The sequence below is a fragment of the Carassius auratus genome, chromosome 11 (assembly GCF_003368295.1).
Source record: "Carassius auratus strain Wakin chromosome 11, ASM336829v1, whole genome shotgun sequence".
Lineage (NCBI taxonomy): Eukaryota > Metazoa > Chordata > Actinopteri > Cypriniformes > Cyprinidae > Carassius > Carassius auratus.
This window is the reverse complement of record NC_039253.1, coordinates 16,449,740-16,473,542: the sequence shown is the minus strand read 5'-3', so window position 1 is coordinate 16,473,542 and position 23,803 is coordinate 16,449,740. Positions and strand designations below refer to the sequence as shown.

General features: G+C 38.8%; 1 protein-coding gene across 5 annotated transcripts in view; it reads right to left on the bottom strand.

Moving 5' to 3' along the window:
* LOC113111213 (plasma membrane calcium-transporting ATPase 2-like) overlaps window positions 1-23,803 on the bottom strand; it is a 78,951-nt gene that overhangs the window by 18,574 nt on the left and 36,574 nt on the right. For 2 of the 5 annotated variants that reach the window (XM_026275780.1, XM_026275775.1), the window contains exons 2-12: window positions 23,044-23,521; window positions 9,925-10,122; window positions 9,189-9,446; window positions 8,567-8,692; window positions 7,549-7,674; window positions 6,367-6,402; window positions 3,337-3,516; window positions 1,740-1,954; window positions 1,309-1,551; window positions 653-897; window positions 129-357 (exon numbers count right to left, since the gene is read on the bottom strand). In XM_026275780.1, coding sequence (XP_026131565.1) covers window positions 129-357; window positions 653-897; window positions 1,309-1,551; window positions 1,740-1,954; window positions 3,337-3,516; window positions 6,367-6,402; window positions 7,549-7,674; window positions 8,567-8,692; window positions 9,189-9,446; window positions 9,925-10,122; window positions 23,044-23,239 — 2,052 coding nt within the window. In that variant the 5' untranslated portion in view covers window positions 23,240-23,521. Of the gene's footprint in view, window positions 1-128; window positions 358-652; window positions 898-1,308; window positions 1,552-1,739; window positions 1,955-3,336; window positions 3,517-6,366; window positions 6,403-7,548; window positions 7,675-8,566; window positions 8,693-9,188; window positions 9,447-9,924; window positions 10,123-23,043; window positions 23,522-23,803 lie in introns of those variants that run through there. The other 3 variants (XM_026275778.1, XM_026275777.1, XM_026275776.1) reach the window with 2 other exon arrangements.

Genomic DNA, 23,803 nt, shown 5'->3' with positions numbered 1-23,803 from the left:
CCCCCTAATGCTTGTCATGTGTCATTATGAACGGAGGTCTGAAGTATACAAATCTCCAGCCCATGTGAAGCATGTAATTTTAGCACTATGGACAATTAGCAACGAACAAATTGGACAATTTCACTCACCTCAGGACGAACAGGGTCTTCAATGCCCACAACACAGATGCAGGTCAGGTCATTCAGAATGTCAGCCTCGCTGTCCCAGTCTGGCTCTGTTGTGAAGTCCCTCATGGCTACGCAAATGGTCCTTAACCCGTCACAGGCCATTGGCTCGATCACTTTCCGCACCATCTCATCCCGATCTTTAGCCTTGAAGACACGTGACTGGCCTGAAGCATCAAGGATATAGGAACACCTGACGGAAAAGAGAAGATTTTTATAACCACTCAAAACTACAATTACTACATTTTGTTTTAAAGCATGCAACAAATGAGAAAACAGAGGAGAAATTGAAAAAGGGGATCATCTCTTTTTTTCTATTAACTTATTCCCTTCACCTCGATTAATCTTGTTTTTTTTTGTTTTTTTTTTGCTGATGTACCTTTAAGAGGAACCCACATTAATGCTTCAGGTTTGTGACATCAGATTAAGTAAAATTATATTTCTTATGATAAGAACCCTTTAAGAGCTTGAGAATTCATTTAGCATACTTGCGCAGGACAATCTCAGAGGCGCCCTTGCTGTACATTCGGAAGCCGGGACCACTGGTGTTCTTTAGTACGGTACTCATGCTCTTTCGGGCGGAGTTGAACGTGTAAACCTTATAAAGATTTTCCTCAGGAACTTCATCTCTAATAGGCTGATAGTCTCTCTTCAGGTCCAACACCAGACCAAGAAGGGCACACTCTGTCTTATTACCAACAGGCCTTGGCAGACCTCCCTCCTTCTCTGAAGGCTATGGGAAAGAAAGACAAATCATAAATAACAGGTAAGAAAAGTAAAAAAATACACATTACATATTGTCAAAGTACAGTAGTCAACATTTGAAGTGGATCAAAACCTTTCATCAAAGCTGTCCTGAAATCAAAACAAAACCCCTTTTTGATCCACTTCAAATGTTGACTACTGTAGTTTTAGTTAACGGTAATAACCCTGGTTCAGAATCGTTACTCTATGTACACATGCAGAATAATGTCTATGGGCACTGTGTTTGTGTGCACCACGTTTAAGACAACCCACCAAGTAATACAACTTGCTTCACGATACATCAAATTCTAATTTGACAACCCTATAATTAATAAATAAACAGATAACTAAACAAATCATTTATTCATCGCTATCTCATGTGCGTACGGCTAATTCTTACCAGGATCTTGGTAGTGTAGGCTGAGTTTATGGAGATGCTGTTCACCAGTAGCTCTAGAGTCTCTGGATTAATGGCCTCTGGTTCAGGAATGCTTTTATAGTGTGTGTCACCGATGTAAGCCTGCACCACCGTCATGCGATTCATAGTCAGCGTTCCAGTTTTGTCAGAGCAGATGGCTGTGGCATTACCCATGGTCTCACAGGCATCCAGGTGCCTCACTAGGTTGTTGTCTTTCATCATTTTCTGTTGAGGAAAACCAAAATGAATGTGGTTATACTTGGGGAAAGGAGTGTGCTTTAGTGTGTGCAAAGATTAGATTAGCACAAATGTAAAGAATCAAGCGACATTTACTGACTTATATCCACCTGGACACCATCAAGACATTAACAAATTACAGGTTTGAGTTGGCAAACTAACCCATAGGCTCTCACCTTGACGGAATAAGCCAGAGAGATAGTGACAGCTAGAGGCAGCCCCTCGGGCACGGCTACCACAAGCACGGTCACACCAATAATTAAAAACTTCACAAAGTATTGAATGTAGATTGGAGTGCACTCTGCTGTCCACTCACGGCCCTCAATGCCAAACGTTTGAATGACAAAGTACAGGATGAGGATGATGACGGTCATCGCAGACATGATGAGACCTGCCAGAGGAGAGGGGGTTTTAAAACCAATATGGCACAGAGGGAAACAAAGACTCCTGACATGAGTTTATAACAGCAACAGCAGTGTCCTGATGTGGTCCATCTGAATGTTATTTGATTGGGTAACTCTAGGAAGTAGGATAATTAGGTGGAACACAGCCCAAAGGGACAAGCCTGTTTCCATTCTGGGTGACACGGTTTCTTTAAGCAGTAAGTAAAACAAACCTTGGGAACCAAAATAACTAATTCACGGAAATGACGTCTAAAGAAATGAATGTGTTTTTGAACACATGGCTAATTAGTATAAATATTTTGCTTTAAAGCTGCACTTTGTTTGCTATGGCAAATATGGCAGTTATCTTCAGCAGAGTTCAGACTGCACGATTTTAGCCCAGTTTTTGGCTCGCCAAATCGGCGACAAATGCCCGAAATCAAAAGGCAAATCGGTGCTCATTCACGCAAGTGACGATCACGCAGTTTGAACGCGATCTGAGAATTTTGCCGACGAGACGCAGACGCCCGTGAGATATTTGGCATGCTAAATATCTGGAACAGTCGGCGATTAGAAATCATGCTGTATGAAATGTGTTCTGACTGAAAACTACATTGGCGATGACCGACAGCCAATGAGAGCGCAAGATACAGAGCAGCGGGGAGTTCGGGGAGGAGTTATAAACCACAATATCCTCGCATTTCCCCAAACATTTCCTCCTTCATATTCTTCTTTTCTTTTTCTTGTTTTCGCTGCAAATCTGCGCACAGGCAATTTGTATTGCAAGTTTCTTGCGGGCTACCATTTTTAATAATAATCCCAGTCTCACGTGAGAACTTCGGTCTTGCACGTGTGATATCGCTTTGTTTCCATGTCAAATCACGCGTGTTTGGTTGTGAAACGTAGTTTGCATGCCAGCCAGAGCTGTTGGTGATTCTTCCTATTGTAAAGTCATGCAGTGTGAAACCTTCTGTCGCCGATCCATCGTGCAGTGTGAACACAGCAGTGACTGAATGCTGGCCAAGATAGTCATGCAGTGTGAAAAGAACAGTGACCCGACTACTTTGAAGCCGAGTTCAGACTGCACGGTTTTCAGTCATCTGATGTAGCTACAAATCATTTGAAACCTGTAAACTTGGAGGCCTTTTAAGTCATTAAATTTCATATATTAGAAAGAATTATTTCAGACTAACAAATTCACAGGGGAAAAACAGACTCAAAACTATAAACTGTAACATTGCTTTTGATACTTTTAAAAGCAACAAAATATCAACGACAAAATCAAAGCATAAAAAACTCTTGGGAAAGTGATATTTAACCATTACAGAGATGGTATGTGGAATACAAGTTTATTGGGCACCAATGATGCTCAGTTGTGCAGTTTTCTAACCTGCTTTTCCAATCTGAACAGCTAGCCTGGTCAGCTTGCTCTGAAGAACCGACTTTTCTTTCTTGGTGACGTTGACCTTCTTTTTCTCCTTTTCTTCTTTCTCCTCCTTCTCCTCTGACTCCACACCTTCCTCGCTCTTCAGTGGTTGGATCTCCAAAGCAATGCCATCCTGGGTCTTAGCTGTGGAGGTTGATTTTTAAGGAGTGGTTATGGGAACAATGGAGGGAGATGAGAGGCAGGGGGAATGGGGGAAGAAGGGAAGAGGGGAGAGAATGGGCAGTTCAGTAACAGCTAGAGGGGCAAGTCATACAGTGGGTTCCTAGAGAATTATACAGAAGAACCATATCAGAAGCACTTGTTTAATGTTAGTGAGACTTTGCTTGAGTGAATCTGGGCTGCTAAAGAGAAAACTTTAAATTCACAGAGCCATTCCTCGGCAGGTTAAGGTGGGCATGGTGAATTAAATAAGACCCAAACAGCACACAAGATGTTTCCATTGGCACTGAACAATGAGCTACCCCTTTATAATACCATTCTAAATATAAAATAAACTATTAGGTGTGTAAACCTTAAATAGCAATGAAAATATCTTCTCTATTTTATTATCTGATTAGTTTAAATTAAATTAGCCTTTTATTTCTCTTATGGTTGCTGCTCGGGAGATTGCATCTGTTGATGTTCAACTCACTTTAAAACAACTTACTGGACTTGTGCAAAATTGTACTACAATTAACTGCACCAAACTGAAATAGACATAAGGGAACTAAACATTCATCGAAAAAAGACATTATCAAGGCAAACCAGCTGCTAGTTAAAAGAAATGTTGGGAACTTTGATAGTTTTAATTCAATTATGCTACTTGCAAGGATTAAATGACATATTATATTACCCAATTTCTTACTGAAATAGAAACTTAATGGAGTCGAAGATCCAATTCAGCCACTTTGCTGTGGATAGACATTGATCCCTCACCCCCAATTCCCATTAAGTCTCCATTTTAAAAGATACAAAGAGGCCAAGTCGTTTTCATTTTGCAGTTAGCCTATGTATCATCTCAAACGTGGTGTGCAACAGGCTGAAACTCTGTAGTAGTGGAGTTTGAGAAACAGTTCAAGAGCCTACCTGACCACCAGTCACAACAAACAACTGACCAGAACTGACAGAGCTGACCAGAACGACCACACATGAATCGGAGATTGATGGACGGACTGACTGTCTGACTGACAACATGAACAGAGGCACGCACGACAAACAAGAGAGAGATTTACAATCAACTTAAAAACAGAAAAAAACGGTCCAAACAGCCAGAAATACAACCACCACGAGAAAAACAAGGACCAAGAGGAAGACAAAAAAGATCAGAGATATTCTGGTTTATTTTTCCGCTCCCAAAAGATAGAGTGCGGTACCAGAGAAAGAGGTTAAAGGAGAAAGAAAAGGTCAAATTTTGACCACGAGAAGAGTGTACGAGACAGCATGAAGTCCTGAGCCACACCCTAGAAAGAAGCAACAGTAAGAAAACAAAGAGCTAAAGTAAAGGAACAGACAACAACAACAATCCACAGCCGGTCCATTTTGCAAGGGTGCAACTCCCACATAAGCCACGCCCCTAAGCATTACATTCACATCATAAAACATCTATGAAGCGAGGAACACATTGTACTGGGCAATGTGCATCTGTACAAAAGCTCATGGATGCATATAAACAATAAATAAGTCAAAGTGAGACCCAGTTCGCAACACACTGTTCTTGCTATGCATTTCAGAGTGTAAAAAGGACAATATATATATATATATATATATATACTTAATTTTATCCATCCAAAATCGATTAGTGTGTGAAAACATGACAATACCATAAAACTAGACCTGAGCATGATTAAATCTTCTAAAATAGCTTGTTGGCTAACACTAACTAGGGGAAGACATTTCCTTCACATACTCAGTGTTAAACCAATACCAGCTTGTGTGTTTGAGACCAAGGGCAAAAGGAAGGAGATCTGTGCAGACAAAATGAGCAGCTCTGTCTGGAGCAGATGCTCAGTCCCTGAGCGCTACAGGGGGTGGGGTTGGGGAGGGGTTGTTGGGGTCAACCAGGGCAGAGTGGGCAGACTCTGAAACACAGTACAAATGTTCACAGATGGCCCGGCCAAGCACAGAGAGATAGTTGCCTTCTGAAAAGGAGAGGCATCTTAATGTCACATTAGTCAAAATTTGTATCTACAAAAAAAAAAAAATAATATATATATATATATATATATATATATATATATATATATATATATATATATATATATATATATATATATATATATGCAATCATTCAGGTTGCCAATGTAAACATTCACATATGACATTAAACAATGTTTTATGCAGAGTTTATCAAATCCAGTCTTTTAATCAAAAGACATTTGAAGTTTTTAAGGTGGAAATTTAATATTAAAGTTATGTCCGAAATACAATGTATGAGCAGAATACATTGCAGATAATAGGGATGGGTAGGATGGTCGACTAGCTGTCCAACCATCAGCTACTGTAGTCACAGTCTTTGACTTGCCTAGACTTAAAAACGTTTTCTTTCATTGTTGCAATGCATCTCTCACTATGGCATATATAAAAAAAGGAAGTGAACACTGTCTGCACTACACTAAGAAAACATAAGTAATAAAAAAAATAAAAAAAATAAATAAAAATAAAACAAATAATATTTCAGAAAAAAAAAAAATAGAAATTAATTTTAGATTCATTGTGTTAATTAAATCGACTGACAAGCTCTGTATAAAGAGGAGCTGCAGAATTGCAAAGTCTTCTGTCTGCTTAGTGCCGTTTCCAGCAGGTGAGAGTTGCACCCTTTGATAGGTAAAGCGAGGCGAGAAGCTCCCCCGGGCTCAGCAGGAAGGGGTAAGCAACAGCGTGAAAGACATAGAGAAAGTGAGCAAGTGAGTGAGTGGGACTGACACGAGACTCCGAGACTTGCTGCTGAATGGGGAGGGGGGGAGGGGAAGGGGGAGAGGGAGTGGGAAAGGTTACCTTTGTTGCGATTTTCAGGGGGTCCTTGTTTTTTACCTGTTTAAAACGAGAGAGAGAGGGCGGAGGGCTGATATAACATGGCTCAAAGTAAATAAACCAAAGACAGAAGAAGAAAAGAAAAAACACAACAACAAAAGAATAAAAACTAGATAAGTAACAATACATTACATGAGTATACGTGGGATTGGATGTGTCATCTATAGAAAAAGACAAGGACTGGAGGGGCTTTATGCAGGGTACACTGACGGCTCGGTCATTGTTTTTGACTGTGGCATACAGCTGACAAAACCGCTTTACAATTTAGCGGTTTCTTAAAATGTCCTATTTTTGTTCGCTTCCATCATGAACTATGATAAAGCCAACAGGATTTGGCTAAAACCAAAAGGCAGTTCTCTCAATTTCCGTTGGCAAAAGCATTCGACAGAACTATACTTCTGAACAAGAGGGGAAAGGGATAATTACAGCAATTATCCAACTAAAAGACAATGACTTAATTGTCATTATAATAATGAATATAAAAATATTCAAAGTTTTAGAGCTGCTCTTTTAGCTATTAAGGTAGTGAGAAAGGAAACCATTTAGACCAGTCTGACTGCTGAATTATGTGGTAATCCAACAAACAGAAACTTGAAAGACATGGTGAGCTGACGGTAGATGTTTGGGTTTTTTCTTTTTTTGGACATACCCTGGAGGACCAGGAGAGCCAGTGCATGCAGTAGGGACATACTGCAGACACAATTGGCAGTGATATAATACAACAAGCTTTACTGTTCAAATTATCATGATCATTTCAGTGTTATGCATGTAACATTTATGATTTTTTTTTTTTTTATATATGTTTAGCCAATTAGAAAAAACTATCTCAAATTCAGCTTAAACTAACAGAAAAAAAATGGATAAAACAATATAAGATAAAAGGGTTAGTACCATGGAAAGTGACTCTGTATGTCTCCACTGACATACTGTGATCATTCCACAAATAAAAGTCAGATTTAAACCTTGGAAGAGGATTTTAGAGCAGCGGGAGCTTTGGGGGAGGAAGACAATTTAGCAAATCATGTGAACAGCTCTTACCTTTGGCAGTCTGATGGTAGGTAACCTCCCAACTAGAGAGGTAGACTTTACTCACTCAAAGAGAGAGGGAGTTATCCAAATGAGAATGTAAGTATGTTCATTTCTCACCTTTCTTCACCTTCTTCTCCTCATCCTCACCGCCGGCGCCCAAGAGGGTGAAAATGATTCCAGTTTGAGAATTCAGACCAACAGCAGAGACCAACATTCGGCCAGATCCCTCCATCACATGAGTTCCTGAGAGAAAGCAGTAGGAATGGTCGTGATGACACCAGTCAACAGTCTCATCATCATCATCATATCATTGGAATTTCATTGTTCTTGATAGCAAATTAATATCATAACAATAACTATCATAAAAACTGACAGTAACGAAATTAATTGCAATTGCCAGCTTCAATTAAGTTCAATTTTTCAAAATTCTTTGAGCCAAGTCAGAGATAAAGCCAATTAAACTCAGTGAGTGGTTTAGTATTTTCTAGCCATATATATATATATATATATGAGACAGTAGCAAGGTAGAGAGAGAAATCTCAGCTTGCAGAGAGTGATTCATCTTTTCTGATTCATTACGATATTGGTGTTTGGGATACCAAGAGCCCAGAGACTGTACATGAGTTTTAAAGCATAAAGGTGTGCTATAAATCAATAGTGCTCATCAACAGCTTTCGAGAGAGAATTCCCATTTAAGATCAAGCAGTCTTGGACCCAGAAATAGTATTGTCACACCTAAATAAGGTCTGTGTGCTTGAGCAAGGCACTTAACACCAAAGCTGCTCTAGGGGGGATTGTTTCTGTAGTAAACTGTAAGTTGCTTTGGATGAAAGGAAGTGCTAAATGACTGCTTACTTTCTAAACAACAATGCTTCAAACAAAAGCAAAGCAGCTGAGTGGCTTCAAAAAAAAATAAAAAAAGTAAATCCCTCATGTCTATACCAATGAAGTGGGGTCCAAAAAAGTTATTTGAAATAACTTAAAAATTATGTATATTTAAATTTTTTTGCTTTAAAAATGTTGTCGTCACTTTTAAAAGAATATATATTTAATCCGAGATTGTGGCTTCTTTTTGCGCACTAAAACAGAAGTTAACAAGGGGATGTAACCAAGGGAAAAAGACAATCTCTCTCACCAGAAAGGAGCATGGGGTCCTTCTCCAGAGATTTGCGGACCTGATCAGACTCCCCAGTCAGAGAGCTTTCATCAATCTTCAGGTCGTTACCCTGGATCAAGATACCATCAGCTGGGAGAAGGTCACCTGATGGAAAAGAACATGGGGTGGTGAATGACTGTGGGATGACTTGGAGACAGAGAAATAGAAAGAAGCATTCAGCAATTCGGAAAGAGGAGAGGAGCAGAGGCTGATTTGGCGACCATGACAACAGATATCTCCTGTGGCTCTTGGACACCCCACGCGTCGCCCACGTTGCAGGCACCATGAGCAGTGGCGCAGTGACTCACGCAAGCCGGTAAGCATGAGTCATGAGCCATGCTTTGTGTCTCAGTTAAGACTGGTAGTCACATATGATCCGTCAAAACCGCTGGTGAATTCAATGAGGAACTCGCCTCTTAGGTTTAATAAAAAGGCAAAGGGTTCTGGGGAAGGGGGGTCTAAATGCCACGGCACTCATAAAACTCAAATATGGAAGAGATCGCTGGATACAGTGACGTGTCACATCTAGTTCCGTCATACTGTGGAGATAAATCAACAGGTTTACACTGTATTTCCTCTGTTCTCAGATGTGAACTCTCACCGTATTTGATTTGTGCAATATCTCCCACAACGATTTCAGCCACTGGGATCTGGATAACCTGACCCTTGCGAATGACGGTGAACTTCTGTTCCTGCTCAATGCGGCTCTGCAGCCCACGGAACTGCTTTTCTTTACTCCAATCGTTGAAGGCGGTCACCAGCACCACGATAATGACTGAGAACAAGATGGCAGCACCTTCGATCCAGCCTGCCTGGGCCTCGCCCTCATCCTCAACACCCCCAGATGCTTGGCCACAGCCTGGAATTACATAAAAACACCAAGAGAAAATCACTAAACTAAACCTGACCTTCAAACAGTTTCATACAAAAAAAAAAAGTCTCCTCTTTGGAAAGTTTCCTCTTGCCAGAAACATCTTTTATCACACATTTACACTTCATTGACCTAATTTCCTCCTGGAGAACTTGACTGTCTAAGGTCATCCTTCTGGTTTGAGTCATATGGGTAATAGGAAAAGTCTGCAGTCGCAGCCAAATTTTAATTCTACGGCATTCAGAGCGGTGCTTTTGAAAAAAGTCCTAAATGAAGCCGTTATTAAAACATAAGATGCCAAAATGTTGAGTCACTAATAAAGTCGGAATTCAAATGAAAAGCACTAGACTGCTTTCTTGACAGTACAAAAATGCCTTTGCTTCAAATGGGTAGTTTGAGAGTGGAAAAATAATTTAAACAATATTGAAATGACTTTGTAAAAACTCTGTTTAAAGCCACTACTTACTGTCGTTGCCTTCCCCCTGTGGGTGATAGAAGGACAGGCCGAGAGAAATAATGGCTGCCACCTCCAGAATAATGAGGGTGACATCCTGCAGGGCCTCCCATACCAATTGCAGAAAGGTCTTGGGCTTCTTGGGGGGGATGAAGTTTTTACCAAACGCTGCGTGACGCTTTTCCAAATCAGCAGGGTTACCAGAGAGTCCTGCAAAATAAACAAATAGTTATAGTTGTTATTATAATTATAAAAAGCATATTTTTAACTCTGAAATTTGATTTGATCACACCTGTAACTCAACAGAATTAAAATTCATGCAACAGGTCTGAACTGTTACTGAACACAAGTCTCATTGCTTTATAAATACACCGGGTCACCAATATGAGGTAAAATTATCTCGCTTCAAAAGACGTATTTTTAATCCGTGATTGAAGTGTAAACACTTGAAACAAGTAGACCTTTCAACCTTCATTCAAAGTGCCACCTTATTTGTAGCCTGTTTGCCTTTTAGGCCACAGTGGTCACAGACAAATGAGATGTATCGATAGTAGCCAGTGCCATTCGTGTTTTTTTTTTTTTGCATACATAATTCAAAACAAAACTCAGAATTGGAAAGGATAGCAAGCCATCTAATTGCATGTCAACTTTCATCAGTTATTATGGTATTGGAAGAGTCATCGCGCACATTCATGGGGTTATTATTTTAACACACACACACACACACACAATAAAATCAGTCAGATATTTCTGCATTTCAGGTGGATTATCATGGATGTGTGTGTCAAGGTTTATAGGAGCAGCGGAACAATTAATCAGTGTTGAGAGCCTGGAGTGCTTGTACCCAATAAGCCCAGAATATTGAATGAGTTTCAGCCTTTGCTTTAATCAACCAGAAACTAGTACATGGGGTTTGGGCAAAATAGAAGCTATATTACAAGCTCTTGGTATAAAGAAGATCTGTAAAGCTGCAAAGACAAAAGTCTCAAATCCAAAGAGACTCTTTATAAAAGAGTCAATCACGCCCTCCTAACACGCCCCCACAAGTCTACGTCATGATGGGGGAAGATTTCCATAACGCCGCCCAAATAATCAGAAAAAGAAAGGCAGCGTAACTGTTACTCGCGTTGTTGCCACCGCTGCCATATCCTGGAGACGCTGTGCACTTCATTGTGAAAGCGAAACTACTCTTTGGCCTTCCAAAAGAGGACTCAACTAGAAATCAGTGGTTAAGCTTTATTTACAACACTGTTCCAGAATAGTTCAACCCAAATATACAGATGTGTGCAGTGCTTTTTATATAAGATGAAGACGGTTTCCTGAACCAGTAGCCTACAATGAGTCTGTGGCACAAAGGCTGTTTCTATGAAGTTGTGCCGTTCCAACTAGTGTTGTCAAAAGACCCGGTACTTCGGTACCAAGTCGGTACTAAAAAAAAAGTACCAGTAGTACCGAGTGTCCGTTCAAACCCGGTTCAGCGCTATGATTTCCGCGAAGCAGAAAAGGAGAACGGAATCTCAAAATCCAGTCATGAAAATGAAACTTACATTTTAATATGGATAGTCATGGAATTTGCCAAAGTTAACAAATTAATCAAATCAAATCTCCATATGGACCAGTATCTGTAAATGTTAAGCCGCAGAAGTTGTTTGAAATATGAATCTGTGTTCTGTGCGTCTCTGTGTGAATTAATGAATGGCAGAGACGTGCGAGTTTGTTTACTACATCGACTGAACCGCACGACTCACCGTCGCTTTACTGATAGCGCTGTTTCTCACACATGCAAAGAGAGAGAGCGAGAGTCTTACCACCCTGAATCGACACGCTATATGTAAACAATTCTTTGTTGTCTTCTCCTGTCAAAATAATGGAGTTCATTTAGAAATATTCATATTCATTTTCAAACAAGCAGAAGCCATACCGGTTTCTCTGGTAGTGGGCGGAGCTGATCTGGTACCGTCCCGGTTTTGATTTCAGCAAATCAGTTTGACCAAAAGCAGACAACGTGATTAATATTCATGAACCCAGCAGCTCATCAATTCATAGTGCATTGTATATACATTAGTATGATAGTAGAATTAGTAGTACTATTATCTTTTAATAATAATTAATATGATCTATTATTATTTTTTTTACAGAAACCCTTTAATGGTTTAATGGTCATTTTTAATGACCAAAAATATCTTAAGCATCACCACCAGTCTTAAGTTCAGTTAAAATGACAAATGTGCATTCTTTAGGCCTAAAAGTTCATTTTTACATAAAGGCATTGTGCTAGAAATATTATTATTATTTAGTAAAATGTATGTGATACTGCTACTACTGTTGAAAAAAAATTATAAAACGTTATTTTTTAAAGAAATAAATCACAATATTTCTTCCATGTTTTAATTTTAATAGCAAATCTCCTTTATTTACCAAAAATAAAATGTGTTTAAATTTCATAAATTAAAAGACAAATTAAATTTGGGTGAAAACTTGTTTACTGTTTTTCATAATTATATTACTGGTAGAAAAACTTTAAACACAATTGTAAATAAGTATAAAGAATGGCATTGGTTTTATTTTTAGTGCTAAAAAGTATTTTTTTTTTTTAAATTAGCATATTATTGTGTTTTGCTTTGGGATCCGAAATTGGTACTGAGAACCGTGGATTTTCACTGGTATCGGTACCGACTACTGAAATTTTGGTACCGTGACAACTCTAGTTCCAACCAATTTGCCACCTATGATTCAAACACGAGTTTTGAGCTGTGTAGAGTAGTGCTTGTTGTTTGTCGTTACTCAAATCACAAATCCAGGCATGGTTTTGTTTACGCAGCGCGATACACAACACAACGCGTAAAAAAAACAGTATAAGTCATTATAATCCATAATTATGTCTCCACTGGATGCTACAAATGCCTCGTTTGCAATGGGTTTTATAGGTTTTGTCTCATCGTGCTGGGAGATACCACCACAGTATGGTAAGGGACGTAACATTTCCGTCAAAAGTTTGAGGCTTTCAACCAATCACAACACACTGGATAGCTGGCCAATCAGCTTATATCTCGCTTTTTTAGAATGATGAGCTTTGTAAAAATGAATGCGTTTCAGAAAGGCAGAGCAAAGGGAAGCAACAATAATGTACATTATATGGAAAATAATTATATTTTATAAACCTCAAACAGCATAAAACGCATTGTATTACACCAAATACACAAAATAATGTTCTTTTTAGCAACGTCATATGACCCCCTTTAAATGGATTTCGCACAGAAACAATTTAAAAACCAGGTTAGTCATTTTTCCTCTTTTATCTGTCTATTCGGTTGTTAAGTGATAACGTAAGAAGCGCTGCTTCCGGGTCCAAGCCTCAACTCGCTTCACTTGAGAATACTACCCCAGCAGCTGTTTATGAGCACTGTTTATTCATATTAATCATTTAAGCTAAACGCTTTCAAACTTACGGTATACACTACAGTCTCCGTGCTCACAGTGTCCCAAACACAAATAATTTTTATATATTTTTTTTATATTTATATTTTCATTGTCTGGCTATCTGGGATTCCGGTATGGAGTTAAAGGTTAAGATTATAACTTTTTCGCTAGTATTGTATCACATTGTGAGTTTATATTAGCACCTTTTGTTGTTTTCTCGTGGTAACTGATAGAGCGTTTGGACACTGAAGCGCTGCTACGTGACGTCAGACTTAACAAGCGAATACTTTTGATTTATTCCCCCCACTTTGTTAAAAAATGTGCCCTCACATCAATCCTGGTTCACAAATTGCAGACATATCAGATGTGATGGACTTCTTTCTGCCAGCATTAGGTCTTTGAAAAAAACACTGAATCTTGTCAGTATCGCTAAATAAATTATTATGCAACAGAAGAACATGGGATACGGCGAGAGCGTGTGCACATACTTCCTCGGAGACGCAGCTGTCCACTGACCAGTCTGCTAATGACTGGCACTGCAGCAAGGCTTCCAGGGGGATAGAGAATGGAAAGCTAGCAGCTGAGATTTTAGATAAGAACCAGAGGAAAGATACAATAAGAGCTTGGCCATATGGAGGATGGTTCTTATTGACTGACTTATTAAAGGGATAGCTCACCCAAAACTGAAAATTATGTTTACTCACCCTCATATGGTTAAAAACCTTAAAAAGAAAAGACTTCATTTATTTGTTTTTATATATATATATATATATATATATATATATATATATATATATATATATATATATGATGTGTTATTTTAAAATAATAACATTGTTTTGAACCCACTGACTTGTCGTATGCACACAAACACGCACAAAAAAAACACTGTTTGAAAAATCTTTATGTTCCACAGAAGAAATTCAAGAAAGATTGGAATGGCATGAGGATGAGTAAATTATCATCATGTTCATTTGTACTTGATAGATTTTCACTTGTCTGTTACATATTAATTTATTAAATAGCTGGATATTATAATTTAATTGTGCCTTTAGTGTAGCACTCTCAACCATGTTAAGCAGTGGTTTAAAACCATTCTCCATAAAAATAAGCAATAATAATAATAATAATAATAATGTCCCGTAGATTAGAAGCATGGTTGTGACCAAATATTTCTCTATCAGCAGGGTGCTGTTTGGTAATCAAGCAATCCTTCTGTTTGACCTCTACTCTAAACATGCTGAAGGTCAGAATTGATTTTCCAGAGATTGCCCCCTATCTTTATTTCTCCCCGTCCATTTATCTCTTGGTGCAGGCCAGTCTGTGAGTGATTTGTATACGTGTCGACATTTACGGGATTGGGAATTAGGTCGAAAGCATCCTGGCTCTCCGTGTGGAATTTAAAGTCAATGTGGCATTTATTTAAGCATTTCGAGGATCTTCTACATCATCTTGAGTTCTTTATTTAGGCTGGATGTTGTTTTTCATACCCGTCAACATAAACATGCGGTATCAGGACACAAACTAGGTGTATTCCCAGTTCCCACAAAACTCCTGACTCACGTCAACAAAGACGACAACCGGCCACGTCAACAGAATGGATTCAATTTGGAAGAAAGCACTCGGTCATGCAAATCAGGTAAACAAAAGTCCCATTGTGGCCTAAGGATGGAAAGTCGAGGAGCACTCTGGTCTCAAAAATTGTGAGATGAAATTGTCCATCATGATGCCTTAAAATCAAAAGCAAAAGAAACTAAATCAACAGTAATAATGTGGTGATGTAAGGACTGACAGATGGAGGTCTCCATTCAAGAGATCATCAACTACAGGCACCCAAACATTATTCATACGTTTTTATACGCTCAAGGCTAACAAGAGCTGACTGCCTCCAGACAACTGCAGTCACATCTATGGCTGGGAGGCTGTTGCCGAGGGCTGGTGTCAAGGTGACTGAAGCAAAGGCTTTGAAAGAGGATGCTGAGGGGAGACAGTTGTGATGGTAATGGAGGAGATCATTAATAGGGCCGCAGAGCTCAGCGGGGCCAGGCTGACAACCAAGCACAACAGGCTGCATTCCAACTCAGCACACAAATGACATCACAAGGGAAAGACGTACAGACAAGGCAGCCGTTCATTTTGTTCATAAAACTACACTACTCACCTTGGTTTGCAGTATATGGTGTTATATTTAGCATACAATAAATGAAACCGAAATGGAGAATAAGTTTGGAGTTGTTTTCGTCAGCAAATATTTGCAGTCACAAGACATCTCCACAAAGGGCAACATTGTGAGGCGTCGAACACTTTGGGCAGTACTAGTAACCTTTTTCAAATGCACAGAGGGAGGAAGACCATGAACATTACAGATCACTTTAACAAGTATTGGTCCAGCCTGTATTATGGGATTCAATTCTTCAATTTTCAGAAGCACAGATTGTGCCCAGTTACTGACTGGACAGATTGTGCGAAAGAATTAAGATGGTGTCATTTACTCATCCTTAAGTCATTTACAAAAGTTCAAATCAAAATAATCCTTCCTAGCAGCAAATACAAATTTAAACAACAGGAACAGAAATGAGGTACCAAGCAAACTCTTGCGTGCTACTGCCTTCTCTGCTGACTAATCAGGACTGCTAGGAATAAACTAATTTGTAAAATGTATTCAAATAGAAAACTTTTAAATGTGAAGCATAGTAATATTTCACAATATTATGATGTTGTTGTATTTCTCATCTAACACATGAAGACTGGGCAAGCAAAGGGGACTTTTCTAAAACAAATGCAAACAGAATCCAAACTCTGGCATGACAGTTTATGTCCGTTTATGCAATGAAAAATATTTTTCTAAATTTGTTTTGGATTTTTAGCATTTACGGCAAGAAAATCATATGAAACCTTAAACCTTGAATTCCACCTTAAAAATCCTGCATTTTGTTTTGCTCTCTTGGCCAAGATGAGAGGTGAGAGAGAGATCGTGAACACATGGACAGCATAAGGGCTGTGGCTGTCTGGAGGAGAGCCAGTCACACCCCCTACAGATACACCAACTCTCTCTCTCTCTCTCTGAACAACATGGCCATCATTTTCTCAGAAAACCGCCAACCTGAAACACAGAGCCTAGCAGTAAATACACCATGTCCTCCTTTCTTATGCCGTTTACTTCAAACCCACTAACTGTTTGTTTAGGAAATTACACGGTCTATAAATTAAACCATGAATCTTATGTTTAAGCTAAGTGTAGGAACTTGCTGAATAAATGGAAGATTGCTCTGAGAATAACTTATTTTGGCCTATCTTCCTCACATAAAACTATCAAAATGCTTGCAATACATTTGTATTAAGGCATACAGACCACTTTTTTACTGGACATAAATAAACACGGTCGAAAATCTCTTTGTTATCACCTAAAGGAAGGTTTGGAACAGCTTTTCTGCTTTTAAAATAATGATAATCAACGCTGGACAGGTAAATCATTTCATATTTAACGCCTGGCAGCTCATCTCTCTGCTGTTCCCCGGGGAATGGGCTTTTTATTTCTTTAAAGAACTCTTGAAAAAATAAAAAGCAATTAAAAGTACAAAATCATGATAGATGCGTTTAAAATGAAAACATGACATGTGCGTTTCATTTTTAATTGCCCACTTATCATCATTTGATAAAGGTAACTCATTTATAGCTTGACTGCATCATTTTAATGTTTTACCTTGAATTACTATACTAAATCTCTTTGCTGCTGCACAGTGTGAGACACATTTCAGTGTGTCTTTGAACTGATTAAATGTATGTACATCAATTTGTTATTCAAACTAGGCAATCCTTTCCCACATCACAATGCAATAACACCATAGTTTGATCATATGACCCCACAGGCACCATAGAAGCTTATTTGAAAGGATCATTTCTATTACACAACAGCATATCTAACAGTACTGTGACTCTTGCCTTTGGTCCCATGTTGCTTAAGTATACAAAAATAGTTAAGAAAAGGACATTTTCCAATCTGCTTCTTTCTATCTGGTTAAGGAAGTGTTCATCAGCTCTTAATGATGCATTGCGTATATAAGGGCTCCCGACTTGCCTGTGTACCGGAATAAAAGTAAAAACCCATGCTAACAGGACACAATGCTCTTGCATTGGAGAACACTTCGATGAGAATTTAAGGAGTTGTGTGCTTAATAAAGGTCTTAGTTTGTCATGCAAGACTGGACTCCAATTAGCCTAAACTTTTTTTTGTTTGTTGTTGAAACACTAGGGGGAGATAAGGCGAGAAGAATGCATGTCATTTTAATGTGTTTTTCCAGCTAGCTCACATCTCTTGAAGAAAGCCTCCATTAATACACACCAGACCACATGCACTTGAAGAAAACAACCTCCATATTTGTTATCATTTATTTATGCTTTGCACCATTAATTACAAGTCGACGTGCACTCAGGACTGTGCATGCACACTGGCTTTTCTCACCCAGGAAAATTTACTTTTTATAACACTCTTTGTGCAAAAGAGACAACATTTATGATGCAGTCATTTTCAGATTTATTTTGTGATTTCAAATATGAAATTAAATCGTAAGCTTAATGAACAGTTTTGGAGAATCTGATGTTTTCACATAAAATGATATAGGAGCTGCACTTGCATGCCCAAGGAGAAGGGTGTATAACTGCAGCCTGGAGATCTCCAAATGGGAGTGGCTTCCTCCGATTGACATACAGACACATGACACACGTGTGCAATTTTTTTTTTTTTCACCAAACTTGTTTCAGTGCAAACTCCATCCCACAGCTGATTCTAAAGATTTTACTGGTTGTGTCAATTAAAGTGTTAATTTCCTACAATAAAAAAAATGCTAAACTGTAAACCTACTTATTTTTTTAAAGTTACAAATTTGTTATTTGAATTCATTTAGTATTAAAATAATTTAAATTGGAATTCTTTACATTCAAATTCACCTTGGCTTGCCACACAACTCATGCTAAGGCATGTTAAACAAAGCTATACTATATAAATATTTGCTGATTAATGCCTCATTCAGCAATCAACAAAGAAAATAGGCTACAAAGTTACTATGGATGGATCCTCGAGTCACTGGAGAGAAGGAGAGCGATAGAAAAGCTGTGGGGTCCTGCAGTGTGCATGGGGGACTTAAGGTACATCCTTGCCCCCTGCTTCCATTGCCCTTTCAAAACAACACCTCCAACTCTCCTCTTGGCACGCAAGAACCTCAGGAGTTTCTGAACAGGATCAGTCGGTTCATTTCATATTGAATGTATTATAACTAAGAAAAGGCTGCTTGAGTTTCACTTTCCCAGCAGGTCTCATAAAATCTACAGAAATTATTTCATATTATCATATTGCTACTCACTGCGTAGATATAACTACATAACATTATGGTGAATGTGAGACATGCAGTAAATCACAAATCTCAGATGCCGTATCACAGCTAAGGGAGGAAAACGCAGAGAAAATTATTTCTGTCATAAGCATTTATGCTCTCCCTCCCTCATATCTGATGCGTGATTGTTTAGACCTGTTGAACAGACGGATGGTGCTTTTCCATCAGGCTATTCAGAGAGGAGCAGGAAATATTCACATTAATTGACCATCCAAGTAAATCTGTGCAGATATAAACCTGCAACTGGACTTAATAGTGGGCTGTGATATGCTTCTGCTGCCATGGCAATTTGCTATATTGGGTATTCAAATGGCATGTTAAGCAGCTAGGCTCTCGTCCACAGTACCACATGTTCAATGAGCAAGTTCTTTAAAAGCACTTTTGAGTTACATCATAACCTTGATACATTGATATGTTCAAAGGTTTGGGGTCAATAAGATAAAAAAATAATAATAAATACTTTTATTCAGCAAGGATGCAAATGTTTGCAAACAACGTTTCAAAAGATTTATATTTCAAATAAATGCTGTTCTTTTGAACTTTCTATTTATCTAAGAGTCTTGAAAAAAAAGCATTGTGGGTTCATACAAAAATACTTAGAAGCGCAACAATGTTTACAACATTAATAATAAGAAAAGTTGAAGAGCAAGAAAACGGCATCTTAGAATGTGCCACTGAAGATTGGAGTAATGCTTGAAAAATGTGCTTTGCAATCACAGAAATAAACAACGTCTTAAAATATATTACAAAAAGAGTAATACTAATTCATGGTATGACTGTTTTACTGTATTTTTGATCAAATAAACGCAGCAATGGTGAGCATAAGACCAATTGTGATCCAACTGAGTTTTATTATCAATGTATGTCTCCTATAATATTAACTGTCAGAACACATACTAGGGGTGTGCCGGTGTCAGAATTGGTGATGACGGTTATGACGTGAGTCAAATGTGACGGTTCATAACATAACAGTCGGGGGGTGTGTGGGGGTTGGGAGCGGATAGCGTGTTTCATTTGTCTCGCCACCATGCTAGTGGATCTGCCGTAGAGTCAATTGGTTGTTCTTGGAGAAAGCGGGTTAACTCCGTGTCAGCGCGCGCTCTGATCAGTAAAGGGGCAGAGATTTCAGACCTCCGTTTATTATGGAGATCTGTCACAAAACTCATCATCCGCGCCAAAGTTTTTTGAGCAAATTTCAAAGCCGCACCCACCCGCAATCCACTGATTGTTTTCCGGTCTATGGACGATGCAATGCTTTGCTGATGCGAGCCGCAAAAAAAAAAAAAAAAAAAAAGCCATTGTCTGTTCTAGAAAGGATGCAGCAAAGATATTTAATGCTAATGTATGAGGCATAGGCCTACGCTGAGTTTCATTACGATGAGATGCACTCTAGTTCACAGTGCAGTGCAAGTGAACGCGGCGCGCTGGTGCTTCCATGTCACGGTTATCATTGTCTGCTATATTTGCTTTTTATTTATTAAAATACATGCAATTGGTTGATGAAACATTTATTAAAATTAAGATAAAATTTGTTCAAAACGAAATTTGTTTTTAAGAAAGGTTTTCTACAAAGAAAATTTAATGAAGTGGTAAATATCATGTCTGACGATTTACAAAACTTCATTAAGTGGTAAAAACCATGTCTCCCAATATATTGCGCATCTTATGATCCTACCTAAAAAATGAAAATAATTTTTGATAAAAAATGTTTGTAAAAAATATTTTAATGACAAGGTTTTGGCCGGTATATGACCGGTCTCACGGTTATATAGTAACCGTCACACCCCTAACACATACCAAAAAAAAAAAAAAAACTATCCTTACATCCTAAACATTTCTTACTGATATCCTCAAAGATTTCTATTATAACTTGTTTTGAAAGAACTAAAAGAGTAGGTCTTCCTTGTTCAGGCCTTGGCGTGATTGGAACAGCTGCCAAAAGATTGTCTATATTAACAGGAAACAAATGAAAGGAAGTGATAAAACCCATTCTGTTAGCCATTCAGCCAAATAAACAAGTGATACCCTCCAAAAAAGTTGAGCAAACAAAGTCCACTGAGAGCCACGGTGTGAAAACAACTTGTATTGATTTAGTAGGGAATTTGAGGAGTGGTTCGGTAGAACCTGCGAAGTCTAAAGGCAGAGATAAGAGGTTAAAAACATCTTTTGTTCTTATCTATGATTTAGTCGTTTCTTAGGAGGCCTCAACATATCTCGACCATAAAGAGTACACATAAATGGCTGCTGAACCTATAACTATTGAATGGACTAATGGAACTGTATTCAGCGGTCTGTGTTATGCTGTAATGCAAAAAGGAGGGGCTTGGATTTAAAAATATATATATTACAGCATACCGGTGATGATTCATTTTTCCTTATAAGCCAAGCATGCAACAAGAGCTTACATCGAGGCCAGTGCCAAGCTAATATGCCTCTACTGTCAATTTCAATGTTTTTGCTTCCTTTCTTTTAACAAATGCACGAAAGCAGTCAGACTCGCACGCCCCAGACAAAACACGTTTATGCTATGTGACAAGAACCATGTCAAAAGGACTCCACAGCACCTTTAAAAGAAATGCTCCTTTACTTATTCCACCTACTCTTCCATTTAAAGGCGAAAGAGAAAACATAATTATGCCCCCTTCAATAAAATGAGTCATTTCTTGTGTGGAGAAGTCTGTACAGTTGTCCCTTCATTACTAAATGGAACAGAGCGATGATCTAAAATGTAATTAAGGACACGGTGTGGAGCAAATTTCAATGGTAGAATGATCCAACAGAGCCCATATGCTGAAGTGGAGATGAGAAGCCTGCTGGTGTTTGCTTAGTGGGATGACAGCGAAGCCTAATCTCACCTTGCGCTGATGGAGGAGAAATAAGACCACCTTGATGGTGTGACAAACTGGTTTATCATAAAATATTACAATATCAAGGTCACAGGGAAGGAGGAACGTACAGTCATTCTGTAAACTGGAATGCTTATTCAGTAAACATATGTGAATATCTTTCAAAGGTCAGTATGAGGGTCTAGCTTTTCTTTGGATGAGCTATGTTGATTTGCAGCCATGATTTGCAGCCATGGTCTAGTGGTTAGCATACATTAAGCTGTAGGTTTATACAGCTGAGACCAGTTTGAATCCAGCTTGCAACATTTTCCAATCACATTCCCTCTTTCTTGACTGTCTGTATGAATTCATGTGTCAGAAAGGCCTAAAAAGTACCATGTTGTAGGGACTTTGTTAAAGAATATTCTGGGTTTTATCTGTTTCACTGACTTTCAACTCAATGTTGGAAAAAAGGCTGGTTTCATAGTAAACACAGGTAAAGAAAAATATATATACTATTTACAAAACTACATAAGACAACAGATTAATGCAAGATAAAACTTCTAAAATGAGTTTAGATGATATCCAAGTATTACCGTCAAGACACATTTCTGAGTAAAACCATTGTCTGATTGCATCTAACGCAATGCATACTCCGGGTTAAACGCAAAATAAACTTAAGATACTGACAGCATCTGTGTTATGCTGTTGATTACCACAGAAAATAACTTGTGCTTAACTTGCCTTCAACCCAAAATATTCCCATCAAGAATGCATTTTTATGTAGTAGATTTGAAGGTCAGCTGTAAAACCCAAGACGTGAAGAACATACCAAAAATGTCTGGGGCAAAGCAACAAAAATGCTTAAATTAGGAAAAGGGGACACTGCTAGCTGAATTATCCAGCAGTAGAAACGTCAAATTACCAAAACACTGCCTACAAAAACTTGTCCCACAAGACTCTCCTCTTGAAATGCAGAGTGGATATGAAACCACAAAGCAGTGAACAATCACAGAGCTCAGTAGACGAGAACGAAATAAATCTAAAAAGCTCTGCATAACGCTGGCACGTATATGAGGGTGGCACAAAAGCATCCAGTACTCTAAAGGAACTTTGCAAAGCATGTCCGGAGTTTGCCACAAATGCACACGTGACCAAACTGTGACGTGAGAAAAGAGCTTGTGGTCAGATGACTAGATGATAGAGCTTTTCCAAAGCACATGTAAAACACAACACTTCCCACAATCATGCTTACAATGAAGTATGGTGGAGTGGAGTCATGCTTGCAGCTAAATATTTAAAGCTTTCATTGCTGAAATGGATTTAGGATATATTAAACCTGAAATATGCAACATATTTAGTTATCTGGTAAATAAGCGTTTCAAATATACATCAATTAAAAGTGATTGTGCAACATGTACCAGTGCTTTCTGCATACAGCACAACTACATCAAGCTGTCGTGCATGTGTAGGTGTAGATCTTCACTGCTTCTTACCCTCGATAGGTGAGGTCTTGAGCCTGCGGCAGATCCCTTGCACATCTCCGTAGCATTCTGCAATCTTGCTGACTGCCTCGCCACTGCGGAGCTCCATCAGCTCACGGAGCTGCATCGTCGTGCAGCCAAAGTCCACTTCATGGTCAACCTCGGCGACCGAGTTCCCCGGCGGGTGGTCTGCAGTGTTGTTTGCCATTTTGACTCCTCGAGTTTCAGTCAAGCCTTGGGACGTGAGACTTCCGATGATCCACTTGTAAACGTAAGACTGGGTGATACAGGAATGCTTCAGATAGGTGTTACAGTGTTCAAGTTCAACAGGTCTTTCTGTGTGTTTGCAGCGATGTGATCAGAACTGTCTTGAGAGCGAACGAGCATCAGAGGAAGTGTTTCTGAAGGGAATGATCCAAGTCGGACATGTTACCGTTGCTGCAAGGCATTAAATGGATGCTCTGTAGACTCGAGATGCACCACAGAAAAACTGAAACAAAAAGAAAAACAGACAGGCATTAAATTATTTTGCAAATCAGTGGAAAAATGTCCTAATTTCGAACTTGAACATTGTGTGACAGAACAGACAGGCAATGTTGACGTGATCTAAATGACTAGAACCGCTTCTGCTTGTGAATGAAGTGATAAAACGGTCGGAAAATGGCAAAATGTTACAAAATACAGAGCAGCAACTTTCTTTCCCCCACACAGCAGTTCTACAAACTTCCTCATGCACTGGAACAATCACAACGTACACATGCAACCCATAAAA